The sequence below is a fragment of the Pongo pygmaeus genome, chromosome 13 (genome assembly GCF_028885625.2).
Source record: "Pongo pygmaeus isolate AG05252 chromosome 13, NHGRI_mPonPyg2-v2.0_pri, whole genome shotgun sequence".
Taxonomy (NCBI): domain Eukaryota; kingdom Metazoa; phylum Chordata; class Mammalia; order Primates; family Hominidae; genus Pongo; species Pongo pygmaeus.
The window spans coordinates 100982815-100995955 of record NC_072386.2 but is presented as its reverse complement, the minus strand read 5'-3'; the positions used below and the strand labels follow the sequence as shown (position 1 = coordinate 100995955).

Sequence of the window (13141 nt, the reverse complement as noted above, 5' to 3'; positions counted from 1 at the left end):
ATTCTGCGTTTTTTGAAGGAGCAAGTGGGAAAACAAATGTAGGAAGCAGGTCAGCCATTATTGACTCTGGAAAAGACATGTTCTGTTAAATTTCCTTCCCATTAGGATTTTGGTGTATGATCATGCAGTGGTTTGGATAGAGATGATAGATAGATAGATAGATAGATAGATAGATAGATAGATAGATAAGATAGATAATTTGTGGAATTTGGATTCAGATTTTGTTCATATTTTGAGAGCCTAAGAATCAGTAAAAATAATGTAATAGTAAGTGATAATATTGATTAAAAATTCATTCCATAAGTGTTTGTTGTACTTCATTAGCAAGCTTCATCAGCAATATTGATGATGATGATGATGATGATGATAGTTTTTAAATGCTTTTGAGGTTTATTGTGGCTCTGTGAGAAGACCATTGTAGGCTCTCATCTGTGCCTATTTCTGTTTTACTCTCTGACTAGGGCTTCCATCCCTCATGCCTGTGAAATACTAACGATCTTTGCGAGTACCGCCTTATGTAAGAAGAGAAGCACACAGTAGGCAAGACAGTACAAACTCATACTAACTTTCCCCATTTCATTACAGCAAATTCTTCTTCATGCTAGAGAAAACTCAACAAAAGTTGTATTTCTCATCACTGATGGATATTCCAATGGGGGAGACCCTAGACCAATTGCAGCGTCACTGCGAGATTCAGGAGTGGAGATCTTCACTTTTGGCATATGGCAAGGGAACATTCGAGAGCTGAATGACATGGCTTCCACCCCAAAGGAGGAGCACTGTTACCTGCTACACAGTTTTGAAGAATTTGAGGCTTTAGCTCGCCGGGCATTGCATGAAGGTAATGGAAACCTAATGGCATCACAAAGGTACTTTTAAATGAGGCTTCCTTCCCTCTCACTGCTTGAAACCCACGGGAGGGTACTATCAAACCCTCACAAGGTCTTTGCTGAATATGATGCCCATGTGTCCTTTGGGCATCGTGAAATGTGCTAAACTTCACAGAGATGACATTCTGACCTTGCAACAAGTGTTCCTTTTGTTTTTTTTCTTAGCAGCTGTTATGTGTTTTCACTAAAATATCCATATGCTCCCACCTTAGAATCAGTGGAATGAATTTAGGTGTGTTTTGAGGCCACACACAGAGTGGGAAGCCTTGACTTAGGTCTCTTTACAGTTATCTGGACAGGGGAAGTAAACATTCAGAGACATGCTCAGTGAAACTCACCAGAATGTTTCCAGAAATACACATGAAGATATAGGAACAATAAATACTTAACACATACTTCTTGCCCTGACCATTTGAAGATAAATATGCTTATGTAAAAGCTTAAGAGCATTAACCCTAAAAGGGAAGGAAATCAGCAAATGCATCATTATTAGAGCTTTCTATGCATCACTTATAATTTAATTATAAATTATAATTTAAAAATTAAATCATAGTTATACATTATAATAAGTTAGCTATGTAATTTAAATTAAACTTCCTATCAGAATATAGGTTTTGTCTTAGTGAGCTAGGAGAAGAAAACACAGCCTAGGAAGAGAGCACAGGAAATCTAGCCTCAGAGTAAAGTGATGTGGCAAATTAGGCTTGATCCTTGCAGGTATCCATGTGAAAGATTCAGTTTGAGGGGAAAACCATGGCAACATGAGTTCTAAGAAATTAGTGATGTTCATAATAAGTGGGTTAGCTCTACTGGAGTTTCTTTTTTTAAAAAAAAATAAAGATGGTGTCTCGCTATGTTGCTCAGGCTGGTCTCAAACTCCTGGGCTCAAGCAGTTCTCCCACTTGGGCCTCCCAAAGTGGTAAAATTATAGACATGAGCCACCATGCATAGAGCAAAAAAGATTGATCTCTCTGAGGGATGATGCTGGCCAAAGTTTTTGGAGGCTAGGATTTTAGTGAAGTGAGCAAGGACTTAGGACAGGGCTTAGAAGCAGCAAGAAATTAAGGATGGGAAATAAAGTATGGATTTGGGTTCAAACAGGTTTGGATTTAAGTTCTCGGCCTGCAACTTAATGAAATCTAATTTTTAAGAGCTAAGCCTTAAAAATCCAGAATGTCTGGGTTTAAATCCCAATTTTGTTACCTACTAGCTGAGGTTTTTTGTTTTTTTGTTTGTTTGTTTTGTTTTTACATATCATTTATCTTTTATATTCCTTAGGTTTCTTGTAAATAGAATAGGAAATGAGAATAGTATCTACTTCATAAAATTGTTACAAGGATTAAGTGGGTTAATACATATAAAGTGATGAGAGAGTTCCTGATGGCTTATTATACTCAGCACTCAATAACTGTCTACTATTACTGATATTTATTATTTATTAACATAAATTATTATTTATTATTAATCCCCTAGGCAATTTATTTAACAAGTATGAACTTCAGTTTTCTCTCCTTTAAAAATGGAAAGTATTATTATATGTATCACAGAGGTTTTCAGGAGGATTAAATAAGATATTGAAAATATCACCAATACAGTATCTAGCACATTGAAGAAGTTCAGTAACTGACTACCTTTTTTTGTCCTTTTCTCCAAGGAAAGTGGTATGTTAAGTAGGAAAATAGGGTGGTTGCAGTTGGAGATAGTGGGTGTTGCGAGATGGGATTATGAAATTATGAGTGCTATCAACAAATTTCAGCTCCTGTCATCCCTCTGTCTTCTAGGAGTGGGGACTTCTGTCCTGATGGAAGTTGACCCAGAAACTAGAGTCAACAAGGAAAGGGTTTTGGTTACCATAATGCAATAGGGTTTTAGAAGACACCACATTTATTACACTAAACTAATATCTAAAACGTGTAATACTTTAGTTGAGTTTCTAGGTTTAGTAAGTAAAACCCTGTTTTTACTGGAAAGACATGATCAGATCAAAGGAAATGAGCCTCATTTCCCCTGCCTCTGTGTTCTCTGCAGCTACTTTCAATTTAGATGGATCCACTATGGGTTTCATGACTGTTCATGTTTCTGGCCATTCTCAATAGACATAGGTTACAGAATAATAGCTTTCCCCATTTGTACCTCCTCCACTTATCTCTCTTCCAGACCTGAATGCTAGTACACTAGTTTTGACAGCTATGTTTTTCTTTTCTTTTCTTCTCACCCTTTTTGATACAGGGTCTCATTCTGTCACTCAGGCTATAGTGCAGTGGTGTGATCACACCTCGCTTCAGCCTCCACCTCCCAGGCTCAAGTGATCCTCCCACCTCAGTCTTCCAAGTATCTGGGACAACAGGCGTGTACCACCATACCCAGCTCATTTTTAAAAAAATTGTTATTGTTTTTATAGAGACAGGGTCTCACTATGTTACCCAGGCTGGACAAATAGGTTCTCCTTGCTCCCTAACTTGCTTTACTGCCAAATAAACCTGTGGTCCAGTGTCTCAGAGCTGAGTCCTAAGGGCCTGTGTTTCAGATCTTTTACCCACACCACAGTCTATTGGAAGGAGCTTACCAGGGTACCTGGTTGCAGTGGTTTCTTTCCCTTGGGGCTGGAGCCTTCCCTTTGCTTTGCCCCTATCTAGATGCATGGAGATGGATGTTCTATATTTGAGTCTGCCACCAATCTCCTTCCCAGGTGTCCAATTGCAGCCCACATGTCTTGCTGGAACTCACCCACTTGAATTCCTACTACGAGCCCATCATGATATCTGGGCTTAGAGCCCCATGGACCTAGTATTGGAATTTAGTCTAAAACTTTCAAACTTCTTGAAAAGAATAAAGGGCTTACTGTTTGTGTGATTCTAGGCCATCCATTCTGGGTCAATCATATTCAACCTTACCCACCCTGTCAAGTCACTTTCTAAACAGGTCTGGCTGAGTTATTGCATTCCCAGCATGCCTCTCTTCAGAGCATGGCTCAAGTAATAAGAATGGTCTGCACTTACCTACTCAAATACCATAGAAGTGATGGTGTTTATTCCAAAGTTGGTGGCTCACAATTAACATCTCTGCGCAGTGATCAGGATGGTGGCTTTTTTTCTCATTGGAACAAGGATTTGGGGAATCTGGTTGCTGGGGCCTGACCTCACCCAGAGGCAGTGGAATGCTGCTGCTTTGGAAGCCAGGGGAATGACCTGCAGAACTGACTGCACTGCTTCCTGCAGCATCTGGAGATTCCTCACTAAACTACTTAATTTCTGCCTGACCCTGCATGGCCTTGAGAACTTATGATGAGGTCCCAGACTGGAATAACTTAACTGGCTTCAACGAATTCCCAGAGTGCGCTAGTACAAATAACACACATTCATATTTGGGTGGGAGCAGGAAGCAGTTGGGAATTAGAGGGATATGGAAAGATATTTTCTCCAGCTTGCACTTAAATTTTAATGACTAGAGAATGTAACATTGAACTGTGACTCATTTTTTTTATCGCCCTCTGTCATATGTTATTTGTAGATCTACCTTCTGGGAGTTTTATTCAAGATGATATGGTCCACTGCTCATATCTTTGTGATGAAGGCAAGGACTGCTGTGACCGAATGGCAAGCTGCAAATGTGGGACACACACAGGCCATTTTGAGTGCATCTGTGAAAAGGGGTATTACGGGAAAGGTCTGCAGTATGAATGCACAGGTGAGTCTCCAATCTATGTATATCAGTTGTCTGTTGCTGTGTAACAAATGATTCTAAAATGCAATGGCTATAAGGAATACATGCTTGTTATTGCTCATTAGTGTGTGGGGTCAGTGGCGCAGCTCTTTGGGGCTTCAGCTGTGCTGACTCATTTATTTGCCATCAGCGGTGAGTTGAGTAGGCTGCTGGCTGATCTCAGCTGGATTCTCTTATGTGTTTGGGTGTCTGACAATAGTCTGACCTAAAATGGCTTTGTCTAGGACAACAAGGCTGTCCTTTATGTGGCCTCTCATACTCCATCAGGCTAGCCCAGGCTTGTTCAGGTGGGGATGGCAGGGTTCCAAGAAGAAGAATGGAAACTTGTAAGGCCCCTTGAAGCCTGGGTTCAGAACTGGGAGGAGAAAGATTTGGGGTCTTTGTAATTAGTCTAATAAACAGCCAAATCTGTCCTCTAGGCATGTAAACTAAAATATGCCTCAGTCTCTCTATGAGATTGAAGCCAGTGGAATTCTTGTCCCCAGGCCACATGTAACTGGTAAGAATTAACACATAAAAAAATGCATCGTTCACTTGATGGCTTTTTAAACTCTTCAGGAGCCTCCACAAAAGTGCATCGAAAAGTTCTAAAACTGCCATCACTTCAAAATGGAATTGGAATGGCTATTATCAAAAAGACAAAAAATTACAAATGATGGCAAGGATGGAGAGAAAGAGGAACTCTTAAACACTGTTGGTGGGAATGTGAATTAGCATAGCCATTATGGAAAACAGTATGGAGGTTCCTCAAAAAACTAAAAAGAGAACTACCATATGATCCAGCAGTCCCTCTACTGGGCAGATATTCAAAGAAAAGGAAAATCAATATGTCAAAGAGACATTTGCACATCCATGTTTCTTGTACCACCGTTCACAATAGCCAAGATATGGAATCAACCTCAGGGTCTATTCAATGGAAGAATAGATAAAGAAAATGTGGTCTATATACACAATGGAAGACTACTCAGCCATAAAAAAAGAATGAAATCCTATCATTCATGGCAACATGGGTGAGCCTGGAGTTGTTAAGTGAAATAAGTCAGGCACAGAAAGACAAACACCACATGTTCTCATTCATATGTGGAAATTTTTAAGAGCTGATCTCGTAGAAGTAGAAAGGAGAAGAGTGCTTCCTAGAGGCTGGGAAGGGTAGAAGGTATGGGGGATAGAGAGAAGTTGGGTAACAGACTACTAGATAGGAGGAATAAGTTATAATGTTCCGTAACACTATATAGGGTGACTATAGTTAACAATAATTTATTGTACATCTTTAAATAGCTAGAAGAGAGGATTTCGAATGTTCCCAACACAAAGAAATGATAACTGAGGTGACAGATATGGTAATTGTCATAATATGATCATTACACATTATATACGTGTTTTTAAAATATCACACTGTGCCCCATGCGTATGAATAGTTGTTATATGTCAATTAAAAAATAATAATGAATGGGATTTAATTCATTGACATTTGTAATTTTTCCCTCTCTAGGTTTTCTTATAAGAAGATCTTTATATTTTTATATCTTATTAGAGAGGCAAGAAGGGAAACTTAGGAATCTTGCACTCTACATTATATTTTAAGAAAATCTAATATTTTAAAGTAGTACATGGTTTTTCTGTGTTGGATAGCATTTGTTGGATTTGTTTTTTACCTAAAGAGCAACTTTTTTTTATAGCTTGCAGCTCTTTCATGATTTGCTGTTTCGGAAAACTGTATTCCCATGGAAATTAACACCCACAAGGAAAATTTAGGAGCACTGGGTTCGCTTTATTTTGTACCATGTGGTCATTCATTGCTTGTTTCATGTGAACATTATTTTATTCTGGCATTTTGTAGATGGGTGTGCTCTCCACACAGAAATGTGGTTCTCTTGTCTGTCTGAAAGGTTCTCTCCTCTTTCCTCCTTTCTTTTTTCCTTCTTCTTTCCTTCTTCTCTTGGGACATTTCCTCTTGCATCTTTCTTTTACTCTCTTTTATTCTTGTTGCCTCTCATCTCCTTTCCCTTAATTTTTCCTGCATCCTCTGGCCTTGATCCAAGCTGGCAGAAACCTCCTTCCTGGGTCCAACCATCCATGCTCACCCAGCAGAATCACTCCTTTCTTGGCCCTGCTCCCACCCCACCCAGCAGGATTTCTCACTTAAGCAGAAAAAGGGTGGGGGGTTGGGAGGGGATCAGCTCAACTGCCTCTGAGTTGGCAAAGTGCCTCCCCTTGTTTTTCCTTCCCTTTGAATCTTCCCACACTCTCATCAACAGCCCAGCTTGGCACTCTCTCCAACCCCCATTCCTTACTCCCCCATCCTAGCCCACCAAACCCAGGCAGAAGAGCTCATTTTCTTTGCTGGATGCTGTAGTCAGCATGTCTGCTTTCCGTGTGGTCCTAGACTGAACTGCTCCCTGCCAAACAGCCAGTGGCCTGTGGCTGCCTACAGCCTTAGCCACTCTGTGCTGCGACTCTTGCTGTTCCACAGCACCAGAATTTTGCATCCCAGGGGACAAGCAGCAGGAAGAAAGAGGGGGCAGTTCACAAAACCACTGCCCCCAGTTACCCAAGTAGCATTGTCTACTACCAATAACACATTCCAGGATGAAAGGCGCGGCAGTCTGTAAAATGTATATAGTTGGGTGGGCCTGTCATTAGTGCATCAGTAGAGGGGACTGGAGCACTTCTGCTGTTGCTTCTAGCCAAGAACACCAGGCACATAAGGATTAGTTTATCCATCCCTGCCCTTAAATTAGTAAGCCTCAGCTTACTGATACTCAGTGATGCTTTCTTACATACAAGATTTAAATTATATAGAATTGCATCAACACAAATTTTCATATGGTCATCTTCAATATTTGTTTCTAAGAGATTAGGAAATGTGGAACTGGAACTCCAAGAGGTGCCTCTGTCTTTGTGTAGCTGTAGGAGGCAGTACTGATCACAAGCTTCTCTGGAATAGTAGGAGCTAACAGAAAAGAAATTATATCCTTCCTATGGCATGAAGGACTCATGACCAGACTCTCCTTTCGGAAAGGCAGAAAGAAATCTTAGCTCTAAGTCATCCAGGACCAAAAACCTAGAAGCAGTGAGCCCGTATATTTATATATATATATATTTTTTTATACTTTAAGTTCTAGGGTACATGTGCACAACGTGCAGGTTTGTTACATATGTATACATGCGCCATGTTGGTGTGCTGCACCCATTAACTCATCATTTACATTAGGTATATCTCCTAATGCTATCCCTACCCCCTCCCCAAAAGAAGACATTTATGCAGCCAACAGACACATGAAAAAATGCTCATCATCAGTGAGCCCCTTTAAAATCCATTTGGTAAATAAATGTTGAGGATGTTCTCCACACCAAGCCCACTGCTAGGTATGAGGTAGGTATTCAATAGTGAGCAGACAGATATGCTCACTACCTTCTTGGGACTTACAGTCTAACTGCAAAAATCAGTTTATAATTGCCAACGTTATGTGTTATTAAATTTTATTTTTAAATGTCCATAATATAAAGAACAGACGACACAGAAGTTTCAAGTTAGACAGCTGAGATCTGAAGGATGACTAGATGATAGATGTTTTATTACTTAAGGAGAGGATGTTAAATTTCATTCTGAATAGTTGGAATTCTGAGTATTTATCCTCACTGCAGAAACAATGCCTTTCAGAAGGAAATCATTCCCTTTTAGATCCAGAAGTAACCCTAGAGATTATCTGCTCTAAACCTCTCATTCTACAAGAGGAAATTGAGGCCTCAGGAAAGATGAGTATGTTGCTCAAGATAACATACCCAACCATCAGCAGAACCCCGGGAAGAACCCCAGACACTTTTCTCTAAGTCCTATATTATTTCCAAGATATCACACTGCTGTCTTCCCCCATGTTTGAAAATAACGTCTTATATACATTGCTTCTCAGAGACAACAGACACTGAACTGTGTTCAAAATGTTTCACAACACAGAAAGAGCTGGCTTAAATTCAGCCTCTGCCAATTACAAACTGCGTGGCTATGAGCAACTTAATTTCTTCTGTTCTGAGTTTTTTCTGTAAAATGGGCTTAAATTATAGTATAATTTTATACATATCTACATGCATATATATGCATGTCTATGTACATAAATATGTATAAATGTAATATGTAGATATCTGTGTATATAGATATATATAGATATCTATGTATATAGATATATGTAGATATGTATATAGATTGCATGTGTGTATGTGTATGCAAAACTAGTTGGGTTAATAGAGAATATACTTAGAATACATAAGATGGTATGTGGCACATCAATTCTCAACCAGGGTGGATTTTATTATTAACGATTATTTTGAGATAATATAAATGTCATGAGAAAGCTAATGAATGAGCATTAAGATAATTACTTCAAGTATGAAGTGACAACCGTATATCTTATGAATTCCACTGTTCTAGGCTAGACTAGAACATGTGTGCATGCTGGCGCACAGGCTTTGCACCTAGTAAAGAGCCCTTGCACCTACTAAAGTTGGAATAAACTTTTAATCTGATGAGTATGCAGTGAAAAGCAAGAATATTAGATGGGAGAAAGCAGAGGAGTAAAGTGCCATTGAATGTTGAAGAAAGCAGATGTTATTAAGCTTCAAGTCAATGACAAGTTTAAAAAAAATAATAAATTAAAACAGACAAAAAGTAGAGGTTGTTTACCTTGATTAGGATAAGGACAGATGCTGAGATGAGTTATATTTGTTAGTTTCATAGACAAGTAGAATATTAGAAATGCCCATAAGGGTTTTTCCTCATCATTCGTTCAGAAGATGAGGAAATCCCATCCCATCATCATATAGTAAATTTGTGGCAGAGCTGAAGTAGAATTAAGGTATCCCAATTCCCAGGCCAAGGCTGTCTCACAGGGTACCCTTGAGACCAAAGATAGCTGACCATCACGATATTACTGTGGTCTTCTCGTTCTTCCTCGTTGTTGTGGGAGATTGGTGGTCTGAGTTAATTGAGTCTTCAAACAATGACCTCTCAAATCTGTGGCCAAGGCAGTGGCTTCCCTTGAAATGAACGCCACTGTCACAGAAAGCAGCTACTTCATGGACAAGATCCTGATGCACAAAAATATTGTAATAATTGTAGATCTGTTCCATGCCATGAAAATCTTAACTTGAATACAAGTCTTTGTTAGAGGTATTTGTTAGAAATCACTGACAAGTAATAGTCTGTCAAAGAGTTCAGTTTTATAATACATGATATGTTTGAACTGGTTTATAATTTCCCTTGACTCAAAACTTCAATGAATTAGTTTCAAGTTAATCATGTGCTTTTAGCTAGTGGTCTTGTCGTTCTTGTTCTTTTCTCTTGATGTTACATTACTCCTTAAGAAACCAGAAATGGAGAAAAACAGGAATATCCAGATATCAATACTTTTCTTGTGGTAAATCAATCAATGTTTTACAAAAGCATTGGTATTTTGCTGTTTTTTTTTTAAAAAACCCTGCATAACTCTGTTTCATTTACCGCAAATATTTTGGATGACTCAGGAATGTAGGTCTGGTATTTTAACACACATAATTAGATTTAGAGGATGGAGAAAATATTATTCTGGGTTTAGTTATTAAACTTCAGCTAAGGGAACAGTATTGCAAAACTGTGGATCTAATGAAAAGAAGGTGTTACTTACATTTCTACCTGTTACTAGTATGACTGTCTTCATCCTTTACCTTTCACCTAGGCATTTGGATAGTGAGAATGATAATGATGATGATGATAGCAATAACTGATAATAATAGTAGCTAATATTAAATAGTGCTTACCATATGCCAGACAGTTTTCTAAGCATTGTTTATATTAACTCATAATCTTTACAATAACTCTCTGGAGTATTTTTTCATTTTGTAGATAAAGAAACTAGAAATGTGAGAACTTAAGCAACTGTCCAGGGTCACACAGCTAATAGAGCTGGGATATGAGCTTGAGTTTTCTGGCTGCACAGTCTATAGTCTAGCCATAGGGACAGAAATTTAACAAACAGACTCACAATTAAGAATATAATTTTTGTGCTTGCATTGGCAGCAGATATACTAAAATTGGAGTGATACAGGGAAAATTGCACAGAGGGGTTTGTGCAAGGGTGACTAGCAAATTCATGAAGCATTTCTTATTTAAATATGCACATATATGTACTGTACATGTATACATATATGTACTGTACATGTATACATATATGGAATGTACATGTATACATATATGGAATGTACATGTATACATATATGGAATGTACATATATACATATATGGAATGTACATATATACATATATGTAACACATACATATATGTGTGTATATATATACTTTCAAAATCTGTTAAGTATTAGTTTATCCCTTATAATATCATCAATATTTATTATCAATATTTGATCATTTTAAACTTACAAAGTAGCATCTTCATATTGTTCAACCTAATACTCAGAAGGAAAAGAACAGAATGAGTTATATAAAATTCAAATCTGGTCATACTGTACTCTGTTTAATGTTTTCGAATTATGACCCACTCATACAATAAAGTTCAGGCTCCTTCACATGGTATAAAGGCTTAGCATGACTTGACCTCTCCTTTATTCTTTGAGCTGAGAGCTCGAACTAGTTCTAGTTTTCTGCAGCTCGCATGCTGTTTCATTCCTTGGATCTTTCTTCATGTTTTTTCTGGCTCCCTTTCCCATCACACCTAACTATTTTCTTTGTTCTTACTTTGAAGTGTTGCTAACAGGCAGTGACTTTCTAATTCATTTGGTATCCCCACTGCTTGTCTTCAGAGCCTATAGTAAGTAAGTGCTCAAGAAAAAGGATGTCAGTAAGAAGTAAACTTTAATACCAGAATTTTAAGCGGAACAGAACTCATTACTGAAATCTTAGGCAATTGCAAGATTTTCATGTTTGCCTTGAGCACCACAGGATTCCTAGCACAAAGGTACTAGGTAAAAATTCTTAAAATGCTTTTAATTTATTTGAAACCAAAATATTTACATTTGATTAACCTTTGCCAACAACAAATCAAATAAAGCATGTGGTTGCTTTCCTAGATTAGTCATTTTAAGATGGATAGATCATCAAATCACATTGAGAGTAGTCGGTGAACTCTTGTTGTAAATCCAAGCAGTTGCAGCTGTTCTGAATTTCCCCTGGAGGGATTTGAGAGACACATGTACCCTAAAACCTAAAGTATAATAATAATAAATAAAAAAAAAGAGACACAAAGTATAGAGACAACAGGCATCTTGAGGACAGTGCTCTTTTGCAGAGATTGGCTATATTTCAATGAGTTAGGCATGATTAGCAGATTGAACATTATAGCTGGATAGAGGCCAAAGCTGAGGGCCAGATAACTTGAGCCAAAGCTCCAGCTATATTATTTTCATAAAAGGAGGAAACACTATTGAAATAGAAACACTGGAATATTTATTTGGGAGTATCTTATTATACATGTAAATATATGCACACAAATCCCCACCCCTACCCTGCACACATACACACTTTCCTGTCTAAATATTATATCATTTCTTTGGAAAGAGAGAGGACAAAGAGCTCTAGAAATTCTTGAATGAAAACCAAAACATTTGGAAATCTTGTTCTGTAAGCAGAGCTTGGCTGATTTTTTTTCCCCAAAAATATCCTCAGTGGTACGTAATAATGGATTTGTAAGGTATAAAGAATTTGTACAATGTATTCCCATTTGCTTTTTATGAAGGAATATTGCTAGCATGTTGACACTGGTTCCATCAACTTAAGCTGGAGAATTTGTAACTGTTGCCTAAATCAGGCTAGTTTGTTCCATTTCTATTGAATGAGGTAGGTATTCAGCCCTGATAGTGCATTTTCCAGTCTATCATGATTGTAACACACATAAAATTAGACTATTGGTGTGAAGCATCACAAACCCCCAAAGTCAGTGTATTGGATTCCTTAGAAATACTCAAAAAATATATACAGTTGCCAAGAATTCTCAAGATAAGGATTGTGATCAATATCTGCTTATTGTTATAAGATCTTATCTTTCTCTTCTTCCTTTCCCTAGCCCCATTATAAGACTCTCTCCAATAAAAATGATATGTGAACAAAGGGAAAACATTTAACATCTACTGACTGAATCATGATCTTCAAACACTTGCTCACGTAACCCCTAAAAAAAATGGAAAATTTACAAATCCCTCGTTGATTTTTAAATAGCCATCTAAAACTTTGGCAGGACTTTAAAATATGGTAATTCATAATACTGTATTGACATTTTAAAATAAAATTACTGTATCAGTTGCAAATATACCTACTAAAATCTAAATATTATAGCCAATGTTTTTAGTATCCATTTGTTAACAAGCACCCTTTTCATTACAGAAATTTTGCTGGCTTCTTATTTTCTTAGTCCTCTTCTATTCTACTTCCACTACATAATTCTATTCTAATGTAATATATTTTTTTCCAAAGCCTTCTGTTGATCACAGAATTGTACTTCTCCACTACAAAAATTGTGGATAAAAATTGAAATTAATTTTTAA

At 37.6% G+C, this 13141-nt stretch overlaps 1 protein-coding gene across 2 annotated transcripts in view; it reads left to right on the top strand.

Annotated features, from left to right (window-relative positions):
- Window positions 1-13141, top strand: part of SVEP1 (sushi, von Willebrand factor type A, EGF and pentraxin domain containing 1) — a 205045-nt gene that overhangs the window by 31214 nt on the left and 160690 nt on the right. For both annotated transcript variants that reach the window (XM_063650280.1, XM_054500630.2), the window contains exons 2-3: window positions 586-841; window positions 4401-4577. In XM_063650280.1, coding sequence (XP_063506350.1) covers window positions 586-841; window positions 4401-4577 — 433 coding nt within the window. The remainder of the gene's footprint in view (window positions 1-585; window positions 842-4400; window positions 4578-13141) is intronic.